This window comes from Orycteropus afer, unplaced genomic scaffold (assembly GCF_000298275.1).
Source record: "Orycteropus afer afer isolate SDZICR_OR568_19922 unplaced genomic scaffold, OryAfe1.0 scaffold00193, whole genome shotgun sequence".
In the NCBI taxonomy this organism is placed as follows: Eukaryota; Metazoa; Chordata; class Mammalia; order Tubulidentata; family Orycteropodidae; genus Orycteropus; species Orycteropus afer.
In genome coordinates, this window is record NW_006921780.1 from 4,531,034 (window position 1) to 4,558,567 (window position 27,534).

At 47.4% G+C, this 27,534-nt stretch overlaps 1 protein-coding gene across 1 annotated transcript; it reads left to right on the top strand.

The window, feature by feature from the left end:
- Positions 1–387: 387 nt before the first annotated feature.
- On the top strand, positions 388–26,769 carry ATP1A2 (ATPase Na+/K+ transporting subunit alpha 2). The gene is made up of 23 exons (XM_007947701.2): positions 388–399; positions 5,654–5,758; positions 5,943–6,002; positions 8,063–8,266; positions 8,945–9,058; positions 9,312–9,446; positions 10,143–10,260; positions 11,938–12,206; positions 13,061–13,259; positions 13,735–13,844; positions 14,014–14,148; positions 14,844–15,033; positions 15,170–15,345; positions 18,714–18,850; positions 19,382–19,532; positions 19,703–19,871; positions 20,313–20,467; positions 20,752–20,875; positions 21,073–21,218; positions 21,411–21,541; positions 25,388–25,489; positions 25,637–25,728; positions 26,741–26,769. Exons 1-23 carry the CDS (start codon positions 388–390, stop codon positions 26,767–26,769), a joined length of 3,063 nt encoding a protein of 1,020 aa, XP_007945892.1.
- Positions 26,770–27,534: the final 765 nt, after the last annotated feature.

Below are 27,534 nucleotides of genomic sequence, written 5' to 3' on the forward strand. Positions count from 1 at the left end.
CCTTTCAGAAAGGGCACATTCCCCTTTTCTTCTGTCCTCCCCCCCAACGCCTTCCCTTGCTTCCTTCTGGTCCGGCTGCCACAAGCCAGGGAGACAGGAGCCAAAGGGGAGGCATACAGCAGGACAAACGGACCGTCAGCGGGCCAGTTGCTAAAGGGGTGGGAGGGAGGAGTCCTCAGGGATCCTGTTTCAACAAACGTTTCTTTCCCGAGAAGTGAAAGGGGGGGGGAGGGGGAGAGAGACCTATTTAAAGCTACCCTGTTGCTTCGGCTGTCTCTGTCTGTCTGCCCGGGTCTCTGGCCATCTGGGCAGGGCCTGGCCAGTTTAGGTTTGGGAGCCTCCCAGTGACTTCTCCAGCCTTGGTCACCTCAACCACTCTGCCCCAAGATGGGCCGTGGGGTGAGTATGCTAAAGAGCAGAGGCCGCTCTGTGGGGGTGGAATAGTGTTCTCAGGAGGTGAGGTAGGCTGCAGAGAGTGGATGAGCTGGGACTGTGGTGTGGAGGGAAGGAGAGAGAAACTGGCAAGTGGGAGAGTTGGAAGTTGGAAGGACAGCTTCCAAACTATGAGTGTGCACAGATCTTACAGCGGCACTCACATGCTCCAGCACTCTCCTTTTCACCCCACCACCCACATTAGCCCCCAGACATCACCCTCCACCTCCATACACACCCTCCAGCTCTCTCTGCACCCCATCCCTGCATCCCTATCCATGGTCTGCTCCCCTCAGACCGGTTCCTAACCACCCACTTCCCGCCTCTCTCACCGCATCACCTTGCCTCACTCTCCGACTCCCAGCTGAAGGCATACTTGGTGCTTCCAGTCTTTCCCACTTCTCTACCCCCAGAACTATCCATTCCTCAGGGATTTCCAGCCACAGAGGATGGGAGTCCAGTTGGAGGTTGGGGGAGGGCAGTGGAGCATCTTGCTTCTGGAGTCACCAAGCACTTCTGGACTGCAGTTCCAGGGGCCCTGAGTGCCACGGACAGCTGGAAGGGGTGTAGGGAGGAAGAGGGGTGTGCTCCTGGTGCCCCTCCGGATGTCCTGGGTGGCATTGTCCTCGGGCTCTGGGCCATGGGCTCTAAGGACTTTCCCAGAGGCTGGTGAGAGCTGCTTGTTCTCCCTCCTCAGCCCACCCCTGTCCATGGCATTCGTCGGCCCTGGATATGCCAAGGAGAAGATTAACAGCCATGGCAGAGGAAGGGAAAGGGGGGCAGGACAGGGCTTGGAATTCTTGGAAATGAAATTTCCATATGGAGAAGAGTGACCCAATCTCTTTACACACTCGGCCTGGCCGCTTTCTTTTTGTAGGATGTTGCCAAAACAGGGCATGGAGGGAAAGGACATGGTGAGCAATGGGAGGGCTCTGAGGAAAGAGGGTGCCTTTGGGGAGCTGTGGGGGAGTCTCTGGGTCCAAGAGGGGTCAGGCAAGGACATGTTATTGCACTGAGTTTAACAGCTGGGAAAACTCTGAGCCTGGACACCAGGGTTCCTGCGCTTGGGTGGGAGCTATAAATAGAAACTCTGTGTGTGTGTGTGTGTCCAGTACCCATGTGTTTTCCATAGGCTGGAATTTATACAGATATTCATAGGTGAGCACCAACAGGCAACTTTGCAAATATATAAGAAGGGTTTAGACAAGCTCTTAAGCATGCATGAGCTTGGACATTCCTGCTTGGACCCAGGAGTGGGGGTGGGGGTGGGATCTACCAGTTACCCTTAGGAGCTGGATGTGAGGTGTGAGGGTCAAGGAGGAAGAAGTCACAACTCTGGGAAAATAGGCTGTCTTGGCACCTTCAACTGCACCTTGACATCTCTTGCTCCCCTAGGGAAAAGGAGTTCCTGGCTGAGGTACAGTACTTCTGAGGGAGATGCCAGGCCTGGTTGGTCAGGCAAGCTCTCCAGTCCCCCATCTCAACTAGAAAGAGAAGCAGCGGAGTAGCCCTCTACTTGATCCAACTTAGAACAATGTGGACTCAGCTCACAAGATCTTGCTTGGGAAGAAATATGACCTTAATATCTCCAGGGGACCCTAGCTACCTCAGGTCTGTCCTCCTTGCAAACCAAACCAAAACCAAACCCATTGCCATCGAGTCAATTCTGACTCATAGCAACACCCATAGGAGCTCTGGTGGCATAGTGCCTAAGGCACTTGACTGCTAACCAGAAGGCTGGCCGTTCAAACCCACCAGCCACTCCTCGGAAGGAAGGTTGGGCAATCTACTTCCGTAGTGATACTGCCTCAGAAATCCAAGGAGGGCTTGTTATAAGTTGGGGCCAACTCGAAGGCACATAACGACAACAGCAACACCCATTGATTGGGTTTCTAAGACTAAATCTTTACGTAAGTAAATTGCTTCATCTTCCTTCTGCAGAGCAGCTGGTGAGTTTGAACCGCTGACTTTCTGGTTAGCATCCAAATGCTACTATGCCGTGGAGTGACTTTTCTTCTCCCCCAGCACCCCTGAAATCCCTTTACCCTACCCCAGTAGCTATTGGTGACACAATAGCATGCCAGGGAGAAGATCTGATTCTATTTGAACTGAGAAGCTTGATGAAGTGGGAATATTTAGGGCCTGAAGTTTGGAGTCCAACCTACCAGGGGACCCCTAAAGAGGGAAAGCAACCCATACTCACATTCCTGTTTGCTGAGTTCATTTCACCTATTCATCCTTCCCTGTGGCTTCACTCCAGAATGAGGCCTAACTGTCACCCCATCACCCTATGGCCATGAAGGGCAGCGTGGGAGCAAGGGGAAGGGACAACTCTGGTGGGAGGGAGCCTAGCATCTCCAGCTGCCACAGAGAGCTTGGGTGGGGGAAGGTTGGCTGCTTTCCAGCTGCCCCTACTCTGTCCCAGCCTCTGGCTTTCTCAAAAAGAACTCTCTGTTCTCCACCAACATTCAAGACCTGGAGAGGGGGGCTGGTGGGTCAGGGGAGGGAGGAGCAGAGGGAGGAGGGGGGTCCTTGCTTCCTCTCTTTCTTTCTTGCCTGGGCAGCCGCTGGCCCCAAAGCTCCACAGGCTCCTGGCTGCAAAGCCTGAGCTCCTTGCCAGGACAGGAGGAGGGGGCATGGGCAGTATGTCCCAAGCTCTGAGCCTGCTGGAGAGCTGGGTGGGAGCTTGAGAAAGGGGGAGCTGCAGGGAGCTTCTTAGCTCAGCCACAATTCAACATGCCAAATATGCATGGGCCAGCAAGTTTTTAAAGAACATGCATTTGACTCTAATTTTCATGAACTTTATTCCATGTCTGAATGTATAGAAACTCCCCTGGGCTCTGCTCCTTTGCCCCTAGTCACAGCCCCTATCCTTATGCATGCCTAGGGCTTCCTCTTTTCCCTGAAGTTCCTCAAGGGCCAAACGGAGCTTGTGCAGCCTGATATCTTGCCTCTGGCCCCTTCTTTGCTTTTCATCATTTTCTCAGCCTTGTCACACCAAGAAGGGATTTGGTAAACCCAACACATTTCAAACCATTCAATGAAATGAACCCTTTTCAGTCACCTGGAACTATTCAAGGTCACTTGCCAATTTTTCTCTTAGGGAGCTCAAAAATATACTTGACCCATAGACGCTCCAGAGGGGAACAAATACAAGGTTTACTGGCCACCTTTGTTGAGAAGCACTTCTCCACAAGCTCCATTCTTTGAGATCATTAGTATATCAAGGGACAATAGTGTCTGCCTCTCACTGCACCCTTCATCCTTGTTCCTGATTTCACTGGCCAGACTTCTACTTCTCAAAGGGCTCAATTTTTGACATATGATCAGGGCAGCTGCCACACTCCTGAGACTTCCCTGACCCTTTGATGGGTTAAAAAAAAATGCATTATCTTGCCCCAAAGGGCAAAACATCTCAGTGGGTGACCCTACCCAGGTATCCACTAGTTATGGATTAAAAAAAAAAAAACTCACAGGTAGGAAAAAAAAAGTATAGGCATACCTTTTTTTTTTTTTTTTTTTACTGTGCTTCATTTTATTATGCTTTGCAGATATTGTGCTTTTTACAAATTGAAGGTTTGTGGCAATCCTGGATCAAGAAAGCCTGTTAGCACCATTTTTCCAACAGCATGTGTTCACTTCATGTCTTTGTGGCACATTTGGGTAATTCTGACAATATTTCAAACTTTTTCATAATGCTATTGCACACTTGAAAGACTACAGTATAGTGTAAACATAACTTTTATATGCACTGGGAAACCAACAAATTGTGTGACTCTCTTTATTGTGATATTCACTTCATTGTAGCAGTCTGGAACGGAACCCACAATGTCTCCAAGGTATACCTATACACCACCGTATGGAAAGTTTATTCCTGAAAGCCTAGCACTATCCTTAGGATCCAGTGGAGAAACAGAGGCACTTGGCCCCTCTGTAACAAGAATACTATATCTTGAGGGAAGCAAGGAGGGGAGAGGATGGGGGAGGAAACAGGACTGAGAGGACATCTCTCTGGGACACCTGTCATAGCCATCCCAGCCATTCCTGACCCCCTCCTATCCTACCAACCCCAAACAACCTCTTATTGAAAAGAAAAATTTTCCACCCTCACCGTCAGACATTCCAGTATTGTCAAGACAACATATCCTGAAGAGGAAGAGGAAAATAGAGGCCTTGTGAAGCTACAAATGTCCCTCCTTAGGTGGCACAAGTAGTTTGGCTTGACTATTAACTGACAGGTTTACAACGTGAACCCATCCAATGGTGCTGCGAGGAGCTCTGGTGGTGTAGTGCCGAAGGCATTTGACTGGCAAACAGAAGGCTGGTGGTTCAAACTCACCAGCCACTCCAGAGAAGGAAGATGAAGCAATCTACTTCTGTGAAGATTTACCGCCTTGGAAACTCAATGGGGGTCACTAAGAGTCGGAATCAACTGGGCAGTGAGTTTGGTTTTTGGTTAACAGTGTTACAGAAGAAAGTTTAGTTTATAACCAAGAAAACCCTATAGAGCAGTTTCTACTCTGTAATACATGGGGTTGCCATGAGTCAAAGTTGACTCAATAACAACAGGTAATGAAGCTACCGTCAAAATATTTGTCAAAAGAAGACAGAGAAACTGTGTAAAACAAAGATGAGAGAGTTCCCAAGCATAATCACTCTAGAAAGAGAAGCAATGCATTCAAAACAACTTAAGGGGAACCTGTGGACTATCCTCCATACAATGTGGAAAGTGGAGAAGTCTCTCTGAAATGCTGCCAAAGACTCTTACTCTCCAAATCCCTGTCTTCATTCCTCCCTAAGGAAAGTAGCCATGGGATTGGGGCAGACATTCCTACAAGATGTATCCAGTCCTTTCCAGAATTCTCCTAAATCACCTAGGATGGTTGTTTCCAACTCTTTTATGTATTTCATTTTGTATTTAGCAACAAGGCCCTTTCAACACGCTAAATTTTAGCAGAAGCCCAAGTACTAAACAGCTAAAAATCTCACTTCTAAGTCTTGAGCCCCTCAGCCCTATCTGCTATATTGCAGGGAGCTCTGAAGTTCATATGTTGAACTCATGGCTCTGCAAATAACAAACTGAAAGCCTGGAGTCCTCACTACCTTTGAGTCCACTGACCTCACTCCCAATGCCTGGGCTCCCTGGCTGTCTGGTGAGAATAGAGGCTCCAGCCACACTGCCTTGGTCTTCCTTGACTCTGGGCTCCCCTTCTTCTCACAGGCTGGCCGTGAGTACTCACCTGCTGCCACCACTGCAGAGAATGGGGGTGGCAAGAAGAAACAGAAAGAGAAAGAGCTGGATGAGCTGAAGAAGGAGGTGGCCATGGTGAGGCACACAATTGCTCAGGAAGGGCCCCATGGTGGGAGAGCTGCCCACAGTCCACCCAGGCTCAAAGAAACCCTGTGCCCACATTCCTCACCTTCCCCATTGCCCCTCTCTGCCCATTTATGCATTCTTCACACACACAACCAGCCTCTTTCCCCAAAATAACTCTATTTCCTGTCCCCAGGATGACCACAAACTGTCCCTGGATGAGCTGGGCCGTAAGTACCAAGTGGATCTGTCCAAGGTGAGTTGAGGGATAGGCTCTCTAGCCATAGGGCACCAAGTAGGTGAGACAGCCACGCAGTGTCTGGGTGGAAGGATCCTTAAAACTGTAATCAGCCCCCTTACAGATAAGAAAACTGAGGCCCAGAGACGTGTGACTTGTCCAGGGTCGCATGGCTTGCTGTTGGCAAATTCCTTGCTTTCTAGTCCATAGTTCTCTCCCTGTGCACCTTGGAGACCAAGACTCCTCTAGAACCCAGGCCCCAAAGACCCTCAGAACAGTAACACCCAACTTCTCACAGAACCAACATATGTGAATCAGTAAGGTAGCCAATTACCATTATTAATGGCAATTTATTGGGCCCCTGCTACGTACTTGGTACTATGACAGACACACCATATGTATTTCTCTAATTCTTACAATCACCTGTGGGATGGATATGTTAGACCTCTTTCTTAAAGCAAGAAGACTCAGAGGGAGAGTAACTTCCCAACATCTCATAAATACTAAGTGGCAGAATAACATCCCAAAGCCCATCCTTTTGGGGAAAAAAAAAAACATTCATCAAAAACTTACTGGGTGCTGAAGGTTTGGAAGTGTAGTGCCTAAGGCATTTAACTGCTAACCAGAAGGCTGGTGGTTCAAACCTACCAGCCACTTGTTGGAAGGAAAATCGGGCAATTTACTTCTGTTGAGATACCACTTCAGAAACCCAAGGAGCGGTTGCTATGAGTCGAATTGACTCAACGGCACTGAGTTTGTTTTTGTTTTGTTTTGTTGGTAACCCTTCCGGAATCCCTGGGTAGTGCAATTGGCTGCTAAGTAAAAGGATGGAGGCTCAAGTCCACCCAAGAGGTGCCTCAAAAGATCTACTTCTGAAAAACCAGTCATTGAAAACCCTGTGGAACACAGTTCTACTATGACACACATGAGGTCACTATCAGTTGGAGATAACTAAACAGCAATTACTTGGGTTATTCTTTAGCCTGCTTCTGCTAGCCTTCTCTGTCTGCCCTTTCTAAAATTCCATGCCTCTAACTAACTTTTAAATAGGAGCTCTGGTGGCATAGTGCCTAAGGCATTTGACTGCTAACCGGAAGACTGGTGGTTCAAACCCACCAGCCACTCCCCGGAAGAAAGACTGGGCAATCTACTTCTGTAGTGATACTGCCTGTAAACCCAAGGAGGGGTTGCTATGAGTCAGACCTGATTCGACGGCAGTGAGTTTGGTTTTTTGGAACCCTTTAAATTACTTTATTTCTCTTAATAACACTCTTCACGATCTGGCATTAACATGTATTTGTACATTTGCTGATAGTGTGTCACCTCATTAGAACTTAGGTCCACAGGGCAAGGACTTTGTTGATCTCATCCATCTCTGGATCCCCAGAGCCAACAAGAGTGCCTGACAGGTAGTAGGTGCTCAATACACATTTGTTAAATAAATGAATGAATGGAAAGAAAGATAAATAAGAAGTGGTCCCTGCTTTCAAGGAGCTCAGAGTCCAGAAGCAGAAAGATATGTAAACAGAATTCCAGTGGAATGTGGTACGGGCAGCTCTGGAACCACACATAGGCTAAAATGGGGCTACAGAGAGGGGCAACTGAACGAGCTTGTGGCTGGGACAACAGGGCCAGGCGAGGCTTTTTGCAGGAGGTGACAGGTAATTGCCAAAACCATGTGACACTGATCATCAATAATGTAAGACCCTCCTGAATCCCTGGTAAGAAGGGGAATATGAAGGAAGGGAGAAGGGGAAGCAACCAACTGAGGTCCAGGGAGCCTTATTCAGGTTGCCTCAAGGGGGGTGTTGTGATCTTAACCAAAATATGTCTCAGTCCAATAATAACCAGAGGTAGAGCCCCAATCCAAATCTTCTCCAGCCTTTAAGGCCCCCAAGACCCACCACAAATGCCACCTACTCTTTATAGCCTCTCCTGAACATCCTCTACTTCTAATCAAGTGGCATTGTTACTTGCACCCAGACATTCTTCACACACCAAGGAGCTTATGGGCAGTGAGTGGGGAGGCTGGGTTGGTTCCAGGAATGCACTCTTACACCTTTCCTTGCTTCCCTCAGGGTCTCACCAACCAGAGGGCTCAGGACATCCTGGCTCGGGATGGACCCAATGCCCTCACCCCGCCCCCCACAACCCCTGAGTGGGTCAAGTTCTGTCGCCAGCTTTTTGGGGGCTTCTCCATCTTGCTGTGGATTGGAGCCATCCTCTGTTTCCTGGCCTATGGCATCCAAGCTGCCATGGAAGATGAACCATCCAATGACAATGTGAGCCCCACACCTGACCCTGGACCAGCCCATGACCCTGTCCTCCAGCCCTCAGTCCCCAAAACAGTGTATGAGGGAAGTGTAAAGGGTCAGGGGCTAAAGCCCCCTTGTCATAGCCTCATAACTTTAGGCTGAAAGGGCTGTAAAACAAACACACACACAATCATTAATGAATGAGAAGGTCCTTCCCTGCTCTTCTCCCATTTAAGTGGCCTTATTTGCATCTTAAGTCTGCACTCCTCGGAGAAGTCCTAGTCCTGGGAACTCCCTAAGACTTTCCTCTCTCCTAAGACGGTCTTGGGAGCTCTGGTAGCATAGTGCTTAAGGCACTTGACTGCTAACCAGAAGACTGGCAGTTCAAACCCACCAGCCACTCCTCGGAAGGAAGACTGGGCAATCTACTTCCGTAGTGATACTGCCTCAGAAACCCAAGGAGGGGTCGCTATGAGTTGGGTTCGACTTGACGGCACATAACAACATAACAAGACTGTCTTAGGAGGCTGGGGGTTGGAATATTGGGGGAAAATTGGAGGGAAGGACTTCCCTCTACCATTCTCACCCCATCACACACAATGGTCTGGGCTCTCATTCAAGATGGCAGTGAATGTTAATCTTGAGTGGCAGCTGCTTTTCTGTGTTGGGAGAAGGGTAAACCCCTCATCTCTTTCTCCTCACCAGCTCTATCTGGGTGTGGTGCTGGCAGCTGTGGTCATCGTTACTGGCTGCTTCTCCTACTACCAGGAGGCCAAGAGCTCCAAGATTATGGATTCCTTCAAGAACATGGTGCCTCAGGTAGATGGCAGGGCTGGGACATACGGTTTCTTGGAGAGTCCGCTTCATGCCCTCTCAAGTCCTGTGCTCTGAGCTGGAGGCATGATGCAGAAATGACCCTCCTGCTCTCTTCACCAGGACCTGGTTTTGCTGCTAAGGGAGCAGAGTTTCTCCTTTCCCTTGGCTGGGGTTGGAGGTGAGGTGGGATGCCAGTAGGAGATGAAGGCAGGGGTAGAGAGGAGCACTTAATGAGATCTTCATGGCCTCCCCACAGCAAGCCCTGGTGGTGCGGGAAGGAGAGAAGATGCAGATCAATGCAGAGGAGGTGGTGGTGGGAGACCTAGTGGAGGTGAAGGGTGGAGACCGTGTCCCTGCTGACCTCCGGATCATCTCTTCACATGGATGCAAGGTGAGGAGGCCATGCAGAGCTAAAGGTTTGGTCTAAGAAGCTGACTGTATAGAGTTGAGAGGGGCCCAGTTAGAGGCTTAAAGTTTAGGAGACCCAGGTCCACATGTAAACACCTCCCCTTTATCCCCTAGATGAAATTTCACTCAGTGTATGGTTCTTATGCATTGTTTCCTTGTATCTACATGTTACGAATGCTCTGTGCCAGAGACATTTCTTTCATATTCATTTTATAGAAGTCATATATTAAGTACCCATTTATGTCATAAGTTTTATACACACACACACACACACACACACAAGCTATCTAATTTAACTCTGTGAGAATAGTGTAATCATGCAGGGCTGTTACATGTAATCACATAATTTGTGCTCTGGACAACCCTAGGAGGTGTCATTTTCATAGACTACAATATCAGTCGTGCAATACAGCAATTCTGGTTACATCTCCATTTCACAGATGAGTAAATGGAGACTCTGTTGGTTAAGTAACTAGCCCAAGGTTACACATAGTAAGAGTCAGCATTTCAAACCAGAGCAGGGAAAATATTGGAGTAATGCTATAAATATGTGATGAGTCCAAATGTAATTTTGTCCTTCATGTCATGGAAATCAGAAGAGTGACTGGAGTCAGGAGACAGCTGTGAGTGCATGAGTGTGTCTGGCAGTCTGATGATGACACATTCCCTTCTTCCTCAGGTGGATAACTCATCCCTCACAGGCGAATCAGAGCCCCAGACCCGCTCCCCTGAGTTCACCCACGAGAACCCCCTGGAGACCCGCAATATCTGTTTCTTCTCTACCAACTGTGTTGAAGGTGAGAAGCTAGCTCACTAGGAGAGCACCTTATCCTGGCACCAACTAAAGGGAGAGTCCATATCCCAAATCCTTAGTAAAGGATGAGGCTGAGGTAGTACTTATTTGGCAACATCCTAGATATAAATGAGGGAATTAAAGGATCAGGGACCACTGAATATTATAGAAACAGTCACACACACAGAGAGAAATAGTGCCTCCACTGGCTGGGGGCAGAATGACTCTGTGGAAAATCTGCTTCTTTGATTTAGCAGTGGAAAAGTTATCTACTCACAGAAGATGCCCACCTCTGTCCATCCCATGACTGAGTGGCTTCTGAAGCCTAGGGATTCTGAAGCCAACCACCCCCCTACATACACACATACCCACACACACAGAGATGCCCCAATTCAACCTTGACTCCCAGGAATCTCTGGATCTGATTGATACTGTCCATTTTTCCTAATTCTGGAATTGCTTTCTTCCTTCTCTGACTCTTGCTTTGACCGAGGCTGGGAGAGGACTGGGACTGGGAGAGGACCAGAAGGGCTTTCAGGCCACGTGGAGACTTGGGCCCTCTTTCAGGCTGCATCTAGGCTTGTGCTGCACCCGAAGAAATTGTCCCCCATTCACAGACTGCCCAGTTTGCCTGAGATGAGCAAAGCCTGATGAGAGGTCCCAGAGCTGCCATCACTTATGACCAGGGTCCAAGCATAGCTGAAACCCCTGACCTGTGTAGTCATGCCAGTGAGCTGAGCCAGGGTGGGCTTCTGAAAAGGAGGAAGTCACAGGTAGTGGCAACAAGAGGTCTAACTAGACCATGGGGTAAAGGAGGTTTAGCTCCCCAACTCCACACTTTCTCTTCCCTTTAGTCATTTCTCTTTCATATATTGTGCTTCTCTGGCCTACGCCTCTTTCAGCAAGTTGGAAAATCACTACACATTACATTTCCTACATTTTTAATGTACTAAGATTCTGAAATTTACCCTATATTTCTCACAAATGCTTGGTAAAACATCCCCATCACTTTCTCTGACATTGACTTTGAAAGAAAAAAGGAAGGGAATGGAACTAACATTTGTTGAGTGCCTACTATGTGCCAGGCACTGTATTGTGTGTATCACAGTACTATTTCATTTAATTATTAAAACAATCCGTAGGTAGGAATTCAAACCCAAGTTCAGCTGACTTGAACTCCATGCTCTTTCCCTTATAGCTTACTACCCTCTCCAAAGATTCCTGTAATGTCTACTTAAGTATCAGTAATTGTTTAGCTTCTTCTTTAGATTCATGATTAACATTGAGAAAGAAAATCTTACGACTATGCAGAAAATCCATAATGAATGCTATATTTTGTGTTCACAATATACTTTTGGCCTATAACAAGCATGAAATTGATGACACTGAAATCCCATAGCAATATTTTTACTTCTCTTACTGAATCTCTTCAGTTTGAACTTTAAAATTATTTGTACAACCTTCTCCCCAGGCCCAAGGTTAAGAGAAAAATAATGTGCTGTTGCACTGAATCAGGGCTTGGCAATCTATGGAGGGAGGGTAAACTCAAGTGAGACACTGAAAGTGACTTCCGGGATCTGAGTTCTTGACTCATTTACTGTGATGGTTTTCCTTGCTTGGGAAGTAGGACAGGATGTTAATTCCCAGGTTACTCAACTAGATGTCCCCTTCTGCATTGCAGGCACTGCCAGAGGCATTGTGATTGCTACAGGTGACCGGACGGTGATGGGTCGCATAGCCACTCTGGCCTCAGGCCTGGAGGTTGGGCGGACGCCCATAGCCATGGAGATCGAACATTTCATTCAGCTGATCACAGGGGTGGCTGTGTTCCTGGGAGTCTCCTTCTTTGTGCTGTCTCTTATCCTGGGCTACAGCTGGCTGGAAGCAGTCATCTTCCTTATCGGCATCATTGTGGCCAATGTGCCTGAGGGGTTATTGGCCACTGTCACTGTGAGTGGAACAGGCTGACGTGCCTACAGGGGAAGGTCTGGCTACCTTGTCCTCAAAAGCAATTGAGGCACAGTTGCTTCTTATATCTCAGAAAGCTTTTCCTTCTAGCCCCTAAAATCACACATAAGATTATTTCATATGTGGCTCAGACTTTGAGTCTCTGACAAATCTCAGTTGGGCTATACCTTGGATTCAGTTCTCTCCTGGAGCCTGTGGTCTTCATGGTGGCTCTTTTGTCACCACCCACATATCCTTCTCCCTGCAGTGGGGCACTAATCCTGGCCATCTCTCCTTTAGAGCCTCTCTCAAAGGTCACCAATGACTAATTAGCAAATCCAATGACATTTTCTCGGCTCCCATCCTTAATTCTGCTGCTGAAATTGATATGGTTGTCCACCATCCCAGAATTCTCTTCTTCATTGGTATCTGTGGCAAGTCACTATCTTGGTTCTCCTCTCCTCTGTCCCCTGTAGTGTCTCCCCCACACTGATACTTAGACCTCAGCTCTCTGCTCTTCTCCTTACTCACCCCCAGAGTGAGCCCATCTCCTTCCACAGCCTCCAGTGCCTCTGTTGTATGGGTGACTCCCACATCCTTATGCCCAACTCTACCCTGGTCCTCATTAGAGTGCTAGTCAAATATCTTCAACTCTCTACTGGAAATTTTCACCTTATACACATGACCTTAATTCAACATGTCTAAAATTGAACACGTTCACTATTTACACCTAGGTCCCATCCACTAATGTTTGTGGAGTAGGACTGAAGCAGGAGAAAGAGACCATGGTCTGGATAAGGTCATGGGTAATTTAGCTCCAGGCTTAGCCTTTTCTTATTCTCCTCTTTCTCTACCAGGTGTGTCTGACCCTGACAGCCAAGCGCATGGCACGGAAGAACTGCCTGGTGAAGAACCTTGAGGCAGTGGAGACACTGGGCTCCACTTCCACCATCTGTTCTGACAAGACAGGCACCCTCACCCAGAACCGCATGACTGTTGCCCACATGTGGTTTGACAACCAGATCCATGAGGCTGACACCACAGAAGACCAGTCTGGTAATTGGGTGCTACAGAAGGGAGTACAGGGGATTGGAAGGTGTTCAATTTTAGACATGTTGAATTGAGATTATGGATATATACCAAACCCAAACCCATTGCCATCAAGTCAATTCTGATCATAGTGACCCTATAGGACAGAACAGAACTGCCCAATAGTTTCTAAGACCATAAATCTTTATGGAAGAAGACTGACACATCTTCCTCCCACGGAGTGGCTGGTAGGTTCAAGCCATCAATCTTTCAGTTAACAGCCAAGCACTTGACCACTGCACCACCATGGATTCTCATGGGTGTGTAGTAAGATGAAAACGTCCAGTAGAAAGGTGAAGATATTTTATAAGAATTCTAGAGAGGACCAACGTACAGCTGGGCACAAAGGTTTAGGAAATTAGGATAACAGGGTGGATGGAGGTGAAATAAAGGCTCTGAAGAGGAGGAGCCAAGCTCCTGGTTCTCCCTCACTTCTTCACAGGGGCCACTTTTGACAAACGATCCCCCACATGGACAGCCCTGTCTCGGATTGCTGGTCTCTGCAACCGTGCTGTCTTCAAGGCTGGGCAGGAAAACATCTCTGTGTCTAAGGTAGGGGCCAGAATACAGAACAACTGTGTCTGTCTCTAGGGTGTCTCCAAAGTCTACCCAGCTTCCCATTATCACACCCGGTGAGTGATTTGGGGGCTTCAGGACCCTCCTGCCCTTGTCCTGCACTCCCTTCTCTGCCCCACTGTGACATTGGATTCTCTTCTGGCAGCGGGACACAGCTGGTGATGCCTCTGAATCAGCTCTGCTCAAGTGTATAGAGTTGTCCTGTGGCTCAGTGAGGAAGATGAGGGAAAGGAACCCCAAGGTGGCAGAGATTCCTTTCAATTCTACCAACAAGTACCAGGTCTGATTTGGGTACAAAGATAGGAAAAGAGGGAGAGATAGAAATGGGGATTTGGATAAAACCAAGGGGGAATCACCAATAGGAGGTATGAGGGTACCTGAGGATAATATCCCCTCACTCCTGCCTCATCCTCCAGGGCAAACTGTGACTACATGTCTGCTTGTCTTTTATCCCCTAACTCCTCAACCAATCTTCATTCCTTACTAAAATCTTCACCCTCTCAACTCTTCTTCCCACAGCTCCCTATCTTAATCTTCCAACCCATCCCATTCAACTGAACTCTACTTCTGTAATTTCCTTGTGGTATCCTTCAGCCTTTAAGTTTTTGTGAAATGCTAAGAATGAGGTCTTAGCCATGTTCTGTATAAGCCATAAAGGTACAAGGAAATCAGTGCAAGTATTCCTGCTAGGGGTCAGGAACATTATGAGAAAGCCTTCCAGCCCCTAGCATACTTGTTGAATGAATGAAGGTCCTAGGGGAAGATGACTTTCAATTACAAGGGTCAGGCCTGTGAGGTCCAGACACCCTTCCACACATGGAGATTCTCCCTGTGTTCACATATTTGATGGATCAGGGGTTATTGTATTTAGGGAGGCTTTCTTACCAGCCTCTGCTCTATACCCAGTACATGTGCTGGGCACTGGGGCTACCAAGACAAGTATGGCCCCTCTGTAACAGCCTGTCCTCTCTCCAGCTGTCCATCCACGAGCGAGAAGACAGCCCCCAGAGCCATGTGCTGGTAATGAAGGGGGCCCCAGAGCGCATCCTGGACCGGTGCTCCTCCATCCTGGTGCAGGGCAAGGAGATCCCACTGGACAAGGAGATGCAAGATGCCTTCCAAAATGCCTATATGGAGCTGGGAGGACTGGGGGAGCGTGTGCTGGGTGAGGGACCAGAAACAGAGGCACAAGGCTGAGGAAGGGATTCCCATGCCTCAGTGTTATCTCCAGGGTGAGGGGCTCTGGGGGCATCCAGGTAGCCACCTCTTTGCTCTTACCCCTTCCCGTTGTCTCTTGATAGGTTTCTGTCACCTGAATCTGCCCTCTGGAAAGTTTCCCCGGGGCTTCAAATTCGACACCGATGAGTTGAACTTTCCCACAGAGAAGCTCTGCTTTGTGGGGCTCATGTCTATGATTGACCCTCCCCGGGCTGCAGTGCCGGATGCTGTGGGCAAGTGCCGAAGTGCAGGCATCAAGGTACAGATCTCACTTCCTCCCCTCTACTATTCTTTCCTTCATGCCAATGGCCAAGGGACTGCAAGGGCAGCTGCCCTGAGGAGACCCAGGCCACTAGTGCCCTCCTTCCCATTGACCAAGATGAGAAGCTGTCCATCTGCAAGGAAAAATGAACTCCTGCCTTGGAGTTTCCACCTGCATCACTTGTGCTTTGGGTGACCAGTTCCCCACGCTCATTCACCCCCTCCCTGGCACAGCTAATTGTCCATCTGTCTATAAGCCTTTCTATTCTGATTTCAAGTACAATCTGGCATGCCTAGCTTAGAGACGCGTATGTCCTTACATTTCCAAACTGCTGCCCACTCTCTAACTAACCATTTGGGATGGCATTAGCAGGCTGGCTCTGGTCTGCCCACACTCACGCCCTCACAGTCCAGTAGACTGGCTTCAGTCCTCATCCTACTCAAGCACACCTTTCCCAGGTTTTCCTGCCCGATTGCAATTGCTTCTCACTGACCGCTTCCTCCTCTGCACTATGTTTATTCTTCATCCAGCAAATATTTAGTTGTTTACCAACTCAAACAAACAAGCAAATATCCCTTCCACTTGGGAACTTACTTTCCTGTTTCCAAGACACTGCTCTTCACCCTACCTATCTGGCCACCAATTTTGGTGCTATCACTTGTTCTTCTTACCTATTACTAAATCATTTCAACCCAATCTGAAGGCCAAATATAGTACTAGGGATTGGAGAAAGAGAGATAAGTAAGATATAGTGCCTGGCCTCCAGAGCTCTTGATCTCTCAGGGGAAATAGATGCCTTTACAATTAATCATAGTACAATTATAATAGCTCAGCCATTGAGCACCTACCATAGTAGGTAGATACTGTAACAATAAAAACAACTAATGTTTTTTGAGCTTTTATATGAATCAGGCATTAGTCTAAGCATTAAACCTATATAATCTCATTTAATCACAACAATCCTATAATTTGAGCACTAGTATTTTTCTTTTTTACAGAAAGGGGAATCAAGATACAAAGTAACATGCTTAATGTCACACATAGTGGTAGAGCCAAAATCTGACCAACACACTAGAGAACTTGGTGCTTTGTATATATGATTATGGGGCTTCTGAACTCCATAACAACTTTGACTCCAAGGTCAAACAAACCGGGACTCAGAGTAGGTAGGTAACTTTCCCAAAATAAAACTGCCAGTAGGAGGTGTATTGGGAATATGACACTTGTTCAGCTTGTTTGGAAAGCCCCATGGTCTTCCTGCTCTGTCAGTCTCCCTCTCACTGTGATTGGAACAACTACAGAGGCATGGGCAAAGCGCTTCTGTGGGAGCTCAGAAGAGAGAGCAGTTAATTCTGCCCCAGGGAACTGGATAAGGTTATACCAGAGGGCACGATATTTGATCTGGGCCTTGAAGGTTGGAGAATATTTTGTAAAGTGGTGAGGGAGAGGGAGACATGTCAAGATGAGGGAACGGTGCATACCCTGACTTGGCTAGACTGTACAAGTACACATATGTGTTGGTGGAGAAGAGGCGACAGAGGAGTTCTGGGGATTGAGATTGGAATATTGGGTCAGGGCCACTTGGAAAGACTCTGATTTAATGCCAGCATGAGTGTTATTCTACAGTCTACAGAGAACCACGGGTGTCTCAGGGCAGGTCTAGTTTTTAGGAGGATAGTGCCATGGAGGAGGGATTGGATTTGAAGAAGAACTGAAGTCAGGGAGACAGGTTAAGAGGCTACTGAAATAATTCAGGCAAGGAATGATGACCTGAATGAGAGCAGCAACAAAGGGAGCATAGAGGAGTAGTTATGTTTGAGAAGTACTTTGAGAACCTGGTGACCAAACTGGATGTGGGACATGAAGAAGAGATAGGAGACAAAGTGGCAGAGTGAATAGAAAGGGTATAACCTAAGGTAGGGAGAAGAAGAGGAGATTTGATGGGGGTGGGGGGAGAGGAGATAATGAGTTCAAAGCTGACCTTAAGCTTGAAGCATCTATAAAGCACTCTGATAAAGATGTTCCAGGGAAAGTTGGAACATGGTTGAGAGAGAGAGAGAGAGTTGGGACTAGAGAAATGAGTCTTATTAGCACATGGGTGCAAATTAAAGACTTATTAGTATATTTACTGTATTTCCCAGGAAGTGAACACAGGGCAAGAGAAGGGAGGAGAATGAAACCCTGGGCCACACCAATGTTTAGGGGCAAGGAGAGAAAAAGGAACTAGTGAAGGAGGAGAGAAGGTGGTAAGACACAGCTAACATTTACTGAGCATCCACATAATGCCATTTAATCTTCATGACAACCTGGAAAGGTAGGATTCCTCTTCTCGGTTGTGCTGAGACTCAAAGCAAATTGACTTGTCTAAGGTCCTATATCTGGGAAGCAGTAGGTCAGTGTTTAAACTTAGGTCTGGCTCCAAAGCTGGTGCCTTTTTTCACTGTACTAAGCTGTCACCTTGAGAAGGTTGGAAAAGAACATGAAGAAGGAGATGGAGAACCAAGAATAAGAGTCCATATAAGCCAAAGGAGAATAGAGTTTAAAGGAGGGGTAGTCAACAATGTCAAATGCCTTGAAGGTGTCAAGTAGGATAAGGACTGCAAAGAAGCTTTTGTCTTTCTGTTGGAAGGCCTTTGAGGGAGGCAATTTCAGGGGAGTAGTGGGGCTGGAAGAGAGGGCAGTGGGGCCTGAAGAATCTTCCTTCTCAATCTGTCAGGTTGGTCCCACAAACCCATACATGCAAAAGATAGGTTATTCTGATCACCTGTGCTCATAACATAACCGCTTAACTTGCCTCTCAGATGCCAACCACCCCTCCTTTTCCCATCACAACCCCATCCATTCTGCAACAATAGCAATGAACACTATGACAGTTAAGGTAGCACCTTCTTCTAACATCATGGAGGGATGTCAGAGGTAGATGAGCAAGGTGGGTGGGAGGCAGCAGTGGCTGTCTCCATCTTATCCCTACTCTGGCCAATGAGACTGCCTACATCAAATATATTGTATCCTAAATGTGCATCCCTACGACTCTGAGCAAATCATAGACCCTCTCTGAGCCCTGATTTCGTCTCTAAAATGAAGGCGTTGTTAAGCTTCCTTCCAGCTCTGATGGCCTAGTATTTCATGGAATCCGAACTCTCAGTCTTCAAGGCTTCTCTTCCAAGGCAATTTCATTAACTTATTACTTTGTCATGGATGCTTTCCTCCATGTAAGTAACCCATCTCTGATTCCCTAAACACAACTTGTCATTGTCTCTTCCCCCCACACACCCAAATACACACACACACACTTTCATTATTTTGTCTAGCATCTACCAATCTCAAACATCTAGCAGCAGTATGGCTTTTCCTTCTTCCACTAGGTGATCATGGTGACTGGGGATCACCCTATCACAGCCAAGGCCATTGCCAAAGGTGTGGGCATTATATCAGAGGGCAATGAGACTGTGGAGGACATTGCAGCCCGGCTCAACATTCCTGTGAGTCAAGTCAACCCCAGGTGAGGCCTTTGCTAGAACATCTTGTCCTTGACCAATCCTTCCTCCCCCACATACTGCTTTGGTGACCATCTTGGGGACCTTTACAAGCCTTATCTCTGACCCTTCAGTGATTCATTCCCCAGTCCTGAGTTTGTTCTAGGCTATGCTAAAGGTCAGCGGTGTAACCTTGGATACATCACTTTACCTTCCTGAGCTTCCAGGTTTTAGTTTGACGTTTGTTTGCTTGTTTCAAGTAGAATATTAGGATAGCATTACATTGCAGGGTTGCTATAGAAGCAAGGTATGTATGAAGCAACTAGCACAGTCAGACTACTCCTAACTGTGATGATGCCACATGATGAGGATTTAGTGTCACTTCCTCGAAGAGAGAAATGGAATAAAAGGTCACTGAGCACGAGAAGAAAAAAAGGAGGACTGAAGCAATGGGGAGCTCAACTCAGCAGGGAGAGGGAAGTGTCAGGGTGATGAGGAGAGGCAGCAAGGCTGGCCCAGGCACCAGGGAGTCAGACAACCCTGCCCCTTTCCTCCAGAGAAGCCAAGGCATGTGTGGTGCATGGTTCTGACCTGAAAGACATGACTTCAGAGCAGCTCGATGAGATCCTCAAGAACCACACGGAGATTGTGTTTGCCAGGACCTCCCCTCAGCAGAAGCTCATCATTGTGGAGGGATGTCAGAGGCAGGTGAGCAAGACAGGTGACAAGCAGGGATGGCCCATCAAAGACCAGAGTGGATGGCAGGGATTTGGGAGACAGAAGCAGGGCAAGGAATGAGCATGGAGCAAAGGGCTGAAACATGGGGCCGAGCTGGTGCCGGGGCTTATCCTCAAGCTCTGACTTTATCTTCTCTCCAGGGTGCCATTGTGGCAGTGACAGGTGATGGAGTGAATGACTCCCCAGCACTGAAGAAGGCTGACATTGGCATTGCCATGGGCATCTCTGGTTCTGATGTCTCTAAGCAGGCAGCCGACATGATCCTGCTGGATGACAACTTTGCCTCCATTGTCACAGGAGTGGAGGAGGGTGAGGAGGCTATGAGGCTGGGATGGCATCCAAGATGTCTGAAGCCCAGCATAACTGGTTCCCTTGCCTTTCACCTCATTTAAAGAGTCAAGGATTGCAGGCATCCATAGCTTACTTTTAAAAAATAGTTGCTTTCAAGTTGATTCTGACTCATGGTGACCCTATGTTTGTCAGAGTAGCATTGTGCTCCATAAGGTTTTCAATGGCTGAGTTTTTAAAAGTACATCATCAAGCCTTTCTTCTGAGGTGCCTCTAGGTAGACTTGAACCTCCAAGCAGCTGAGCGCATTAACGGTTTACATCACCCAGGGACTCCACAGCCTACTTTAGCTTCCCTCAAACACATTATCTTCTGTCAGGAATATGTGCAGCCATGCTCCAGGGGCTAGGGGTGGGGAGAGGTCCCTCTAATTCCCCTGATGCCCTCAGGACCTCCCCACAGGCCGCTTGATTTTTGACAACCTGAAGAAATCCATCGCCTACACCTTGACCAGCAACATCCCTGAGATCACCCCCTTCCTGCTGTTCATCATCACCAATATCCCCCTACCTCTGGGCACTGTGACCATCCTCTGCATTGACCTGGGCACAGACATGGTGAGAGCAGGGGCTGGAGTAGGGATGGCAGGGCAAGCACTTGAGTGTAGTGGTTGGGCATGGGCAGCAAATAGAAGGAGAGCTGCACCAGGTGCAGCTGACCAGGCTGCATGGACTTCTGTTTTGGTTAAAGGGAAGACAAGCAAAAAGCCTGGATAATAATAGGTTCTTGACATGTGTTTGTTGAATTTTGTCAAAGAATCATCACTGCTTTTCTTCTGCTCCTCTTGCCATCTCTCACATCCCTTCAAATGTCCTCTCCTCCACATCTCCTTCCCACACAGGTCCCTGCCATCTCCTTGGCCTATGAGGCAGCCGAGAGTGACATCATGAAGCGGCAGCCCAGAAACTCCCAGACAGACAAGTTGGTGAATGAGAGGCTTATCAGCATGGCCTATGGACAGATTGGTGCGGCTGGCCCCTGAGCTTGGTGGGAAGTACCAAGAAGGCTTTTACCCAGCCTTCAGAGGGATCAACCCTGAGCAAAATTCCAGGATGAGGCCAGCTCCTCAGGGGTCAGAGAATTCCATCTCTGGCCTTGGAGCTACCCCATTCTGCTTCCTTCTCTGACCAAGGCCCTGCCTGTTGTTGCCCACTACCCACAGGGATGATCCAGGCGCTGGGAGGTTTTTTTACTTACTTTGTGATCCTGGCTGAGAATGGTTTCCTGCCATCAAGGCTGCTGGGAATCCGTCTAGACTGGGATGACCGATCCAGGAATGACCTGGAGGACAGCTATGGACAAGAGTGGGTGAGTGGGATCATGTGCAGTTAGGTACACATGTATTGGGGGTAGGGGCACTAAGCACCTGAAAGGAGTGGCCAAATAGACTAGGTGCCATGAGTGGAATCAGTTCACAGGGATTAAACAACTGCCATTGAGACATGCTCCACTCTGATCCTGCCCAGTCCTCTGATACTCTCCACCTGCCCTCCTCCCTAGACCTATGAGCAGCGGAAGGTGGTGGAGTTCACTTGCCACACGGCCTTCTTTGCCAGCATCGTGGTTGTACAGTGGGCTGACCTCATCATCTGCAAGACCCGCCGCAACTCAGTCTTCCAGCAGGGCATGAAGTGAGTGCCCCAGCCCTACTGGGCACCCACCCACCCACCCACCCAGGCAGAGAGTGCTCTGGGCACACTCACTAATCTACACAGCCTAGATGTTCAATGCCAGGTCACCTCAACTCCATTGGCCCAAATCTGCCTTCCCGAGGCAATAGGGGAAGGAAGGGCATCAGATTATAATTACCTAGCTGTATGTGAATTTATATGCATGTATTGGGGGACGGTGGTGGTTCCGTAAGGAGCTCTGGTGGCCTAGTGCCTAAGGCATTTGACTGTTAACCAGAAGGTTGCTGGTTCAAACCCACCAGCCACTCTGTGGAAGGAAGAGTGGGCAATCTATTTCCATAAGGATTTGTGTCTTGGAAACCCAGCGAGGTCTCTGTGAGTCGGAATCAACTGGACGGCAGTGGGTTTGGTTTCTCGTTTGGTGGTTCAGTGGTAGAATTCTTACTTTCCAGGTGGGGGACTTGGGTTTGATTCCTAGCCAATGCATCTCATGTGCAGCCACCATCCATCTGTCAGTGGTGGATTGCTCATTGCTATGATGCTAAAAGGTTTCAGCAGAGCTTCCAGACTAAGAGGTACTAGGATGAAAGACCTGGTGACTAACCTCTGAAAATCAACAAATGAAATCCTATCACAATGGTCCATTTGACAATCAATCATGGGAATGATGTAGAATTGGACACTGTTTCATTTTGTTGTGCATGGGATCACCATAAGTTGGGGTTTGACACAACAGCAGCTAACCAGCTGCAAAAACGACAAGGAGGCCACATGTTCTGACCTCCTCTAACCCTACAAGAGGAAGACAGGATGGGATCACCATAAGTTGGGGTTTGACACAACAGCAGCTAACCAGCACAACAACATATCCATAGCTGAGTCAAAATGGACTAAAGAGGAGGAAGTGTGTGACTGATTCGATGTAATTTTGCTCCTGAAGAGTGCTTTGTAATGTTCCCTTCTACCTTCCTTCCTTTTCATCTTCTTTCCATGCCTGTTTACTTCCTTCTTTCCCCCATCTCCTACTGTAGTGCCACCCACCCCCTCTCATTGCCCAGCCCTAGATCTAGGGTCTCCTGTGCTCCCTTACACTCAGTAGGTAGCTCTAGGACATAGCACTTACCCTGTGGTGGTGTCGATATCTGTCTGGGGCGGGGGTGCTGTGAACTGCTCAGGGTCAGGTTTAGTGCCTTCTTACAGTGTGCCAGGCACTGCACCAAGTGTTTTACAGACATTGCCTAACCTCACAATAGTTCTATGAGATGTTGTTGTTGTTGTTAGGTGCCGTCGAGTCAGACCCGACTCATAGCGACCCCTCCTCAGGTTTCCGAGGCAGTATCACTACAGAAGTAGATTGCCCAACCTTCCTTCCGAGGAGTGGCTGGTGGGTTTGAACCGCCAGCCTTCTGGTTAGCAGTCAAATGCCTTAGGCACTATGCTACCAGAGCTCCTATTCTATGAGATAGGTATTATTATTTTCATTTTATGGATTAAACCAAACTCACTGCTGTTGAGTCGAAACTGACTCATAGCGACAGCTCCTCAGGTTTCCGAGGTGGTATCACTACAGAAGTAGATTGCCCAACCTTCCTTCCAAGGAGTGGCTGGTGGGTTTGAACTGTCAGCCTTCTAGTTAGCAGTCAAGTGCCTTAGGGCCCAGAAAGGCTAAATGGCATGTCTAAATTCACCCAGATGAAAAAGGTCTGTCTCCAAAGCCCAGAGTGTTGGTGGCTCACCTATCACAGAGCCTGACATCTGTTACATTCTGGGTAATTACTTCATGACTATAGCAGGAAAGGGGGTTGAGTGCTGAAGATATCATTCTTGTTCTCTTTATTTTCTTCTACTGTAAACCAAAAGCCCCACATGAATTTTGTCACAATTTCTTAGTTAGGAAAGAAAGAAAAGATGCCAAAAACATTAGTGAAGTTAATAGCATTTAAGATTCTGGGGAGAGGAAAGTGAAAAGTCTGTTAGATTAAAGAAAGTTAACATGAAGGAAATTTCAGTAAGCTAAAAATACTAATGAGGAAAATGCAGTGAGAAGAGAATAAAGAGCAGAGAACCCAAAGAAATTGGGTGCAGTTCTAGGGTCTGAGGCTTACTCTGCACCACAGGAGCCACACAGGAGGTTGGAAATGTACCAAACTGGTTAAATGCAGCCATCTGAAATGCAGACGGGGAAGAAACAATGAACGTCAGCTGGGTACAGAGAAGGAGCAGCAATACAACATGTCACCTGGCCAGAGGCCACCTCAGAGCACCTCAGGCCCACCCCTTCAGGGTCCTCAGAGATGCTATTTATTTCAAAAAGTTCCATGTAAATGAAGCTTTGACCTATGACAAGGCCCCAAGGCTCACTAAAATGTCATAATTCTTAGGCAAAGGCAAAGAACATATATCACGAAGTATGATGATCGCTTCCTAATCCACAGTTCTATTTGGAAGTCATGAATGTTTCTAGTTAACTTTAAATGGGGAATTATATTTACTGCTTATTTTAAAATGTGGCCTTTACAGAAGAAAAACTAACAAGGGTCCTGAATGACTGGAAAGTTTGGGAACCATTGATTTCAATTGTAAAGAGATACAATATACACCAATACAAAAAGTCACATGATAATGTGACTGAGCACTTTCAAGGTCAAGTGCTCTCCACACACAATTACCTACTGTAATTTTCCTGCAGCCTTGTAACAACAACGTAACAATATTCATTTTACAGAAAACAAATACGAGGCTCAGAGAAGTTAAGAAATATTATTTAAAACCAAAAGCTAGTAAGTGTCAGAGTAATGGAAAGTAGTTAAGACCCGGCCTGACTCCAGAAATTGGCCTCATAACCGTATTCTATCCTGCTTTTCAATTCTGATATGTTGATGTTGTTGGTTGCTGTCAAGTCAATTCCAACTCATGATGATCCCCTGTGTGCAGAGAAGAACTGTGCTCCATAGGGTTTCCAAGGCTGTGATCTTTCAAAAGCGGATCTCCAGGCCTATCTTCTGAGGCATCTCTGGGTGGTTTCGAACCACCAACCTTTTGGCTAGTAGTGGAGCACTTAACCATTTGCACCATCCAGGAATCCAGTTCTAATATTGTGTACATACATGAAGCACTCACTATTCAGAGAGCTTCCCCCGTGCTAAGTACTTTCCAAACATCCTCCTCTTTATTGAATATACACAATGAACAACTACCAGGGGCTATAGGAGACATTGAAAAAGGAGAGGACATACATGGACCTTGCACTGAAGGCACTTTTAAGCATCTTTTCCGGGAGATGACACTTTCACAGACCACATGCTTGGAGCAATAGCAAGATTATAAGCTGCTTGAGGGTAGGATGTGTGTCTCCAGACAGGAGCTCTGTGAATCTCTAGCACAGAGCACATCACTCAACACATAAGAAACATTTATTTAATGAATGAATACATATGCTATAAACAATAATTGGATAAAATCAGTAAGCAGAAAAAGAAAATATGTCTTTGATTGTATACACATGAAAAGAGGATGTTTGAAGAGTACATAGCAAGGTGTCATTGATAACATTTCTGACTTTTCTTCTCTCCCCTTTCCCTTCCACCACCAGGGGTCTCCCTGGATCTCTCCCTCCTCAGCCCCTCAAATGCTAAAACCAGTTGTCCTCTTGTCCATTCTGACTTATGGTGAGCCCGTGTGTGTCAGAGTAGAGCTGTGCCCTAGGGTTTTCAGTGACTGATTTTTTAGAAGGAGATCGCCAGGGTCTTTCTTCCAAAGCACCTCTGAGTAGACTTAAAGCACTTAACCGTTTGCACCACCCAGAGTCTCCCTCAAATGCTACTCCTTCCTCTCCTTGTCTTTCAGGAACAAGATCCTGATATTTGGGCTCCTGGAGGAGACAGCGTTGGCTGCTTTTCTGTCTTACTGCCCAGGCATGGGTGTAGCCCTCCGCATGTATCCACTCAAGTGAGTGTCTCCTAGAAATGAATAGCACAAGAAAAGAGAATATAAACCTCCTTCTAGGATCCAAGTTCTGCTCCATTCACTTGAATCCTAGTCTGTGTGCCCACCACACCAGCCTCTGATGACATTGTTCTTCCCCATTTCTTCCAGGGTCACTTGGTGGTTCTGTGCCTTCCCCTACAGTCTCCTCATCTTCATCTATGATGAGGTCCGGAAGCTCATCCTGCGGCGATATCCTGGTGGTAAGCGCCTCTGTACTCACCCCAACCCCCAGCAAAGTTCAGCCGCCTCTGCTAGCCACCCCCTCCAGAGCTTCACACCCAAACACCACTGCCACTACCATCCTGTCTCCTGTTTTTTTTTTTTGTTGTTCTAAGATCCTGGGCTCCCAAGACATAGGAGCCCTGAGTCTTAGAGCTTGTCTTTCCTGCCCTCTTCCTATCAGACTGCTAGCACCCTCTAACGCATAATGGGCCTCCAAGGCCCTCCACCTCCCACCCTGCAATCACAGAACTTCAGGGTTAGCAGGGCCCTTTGAAGTCATCTGGTCCAACTCCATGTTTACAGATAAAAAAAAGACCCAGGGATGAAGTGCTTTGCATAGGGTCATAAAGCAAATGAGTAGCAGAACTTCGACCAGAACCCAAGTCTGATTCCCAGTCATCAACTAACAAGTATTTTTTATTTTCCACAAGTTTTTTTTTTTTTTTTTAATCATTTACTAGTTGAATACAGATGGCCTACAAGCCAATTATGGCCCATGGACTTTATATGATTCGGCATGCATAATATTTTGGGTTATTATTATTATTATTTTTCCTCCAATTGGCCTAGCTCCTAGAGCTTGGGAGCTATCACATAAAATCTGAATTTCTAACTATTTGAAAAATCAAAAGAGCTATCAATGCCATGCACAGCAACAATAGACTGAAGCAGACCACCAGCTAGCCCTTTAGGCACTTATTTTTTACTTGAATAGCCCCTGTGGCATTGTATTTTTGTCTCCTGGCCTACTCTATGCTCCAATGTGCTAAATACAAGATCTCGCCTAAATGCAGGCCTACCTTTCTTTCCTCTAATCCATGGTCCCAACCCCCTGGATCTCTTTCCCCCTCTCTTTTCACCTTCCTAAAGTTACTTCCCTCAGCCCCCTTCACAGGCTTCTTCCACCTGCTCTCAACTACCCCTAGGACATTTATCTCTTGCCTCCTTTTAAGCTCATGCTGCAACTCCCCATCCCAATCTCTCTAACAGGTTGGGTGGAGAAGGAGACATACTACTGAGCCTATTGGAAGAAGAACCAGGCATGGGAAAGATGGGGTGCCCTGGAGGTGTTGCAGGGATGGTGATGGAGAGGGGTGGAAAAAACTGGGCAGTATTTGTGAGGAAGTTCAGGGAGACAGAATGAGGGAACCTAGCAAGATAAGTTGGGGGGAGTGGGTAAATAAACTTGGGGTGATTGCCCCTTTGTGAACACTAGGTTAGATACTACATATTAGTGTCCCCTCCCTAGATTCTGCCCCACCCATCCCAATATGTCATGGAATTGAGGATCACTACAGCATTTCCTGTTCCCTATTACTTCACCCCTACCTCCTACTAGAACAGATCAACATCCAAAGGCAGGGACCTGTCTAAAACAAGAGAAGGAAAGCCCTCTCAGATCACCAAGTATCCCTTTGTCTCACCAGCCACGCTCCACTTTCCTCTTCCACCCCTCGTTCTCTTCCTGCCCAACTTGGTCTCTTTGGCTGCTTTCCCCTCAGACCTTGAAATCACAAACAATTCCTCCAGGTGAGCACCTGAGGCTAGAAATGGAAGCTTCTTGGACAGGCTAGGGTGTGTCTCCCAGTCAGGCTAGCTAGAAACTTCAAGAGGAGAGCTTGGTGGCCAGATGGGAGATTAGGGCATAAACAAAGGAGGGAAACAAAAAAGGAAGGGAGACAAAAGGAGAGAGATAATGCCAATGACAGGACACTAACAAGTCCTGAGCCTCCAGGTAAATGCTGTGGGCTCCAGCTCCCTGCCCTGCTCTTTTAGAGTACTCT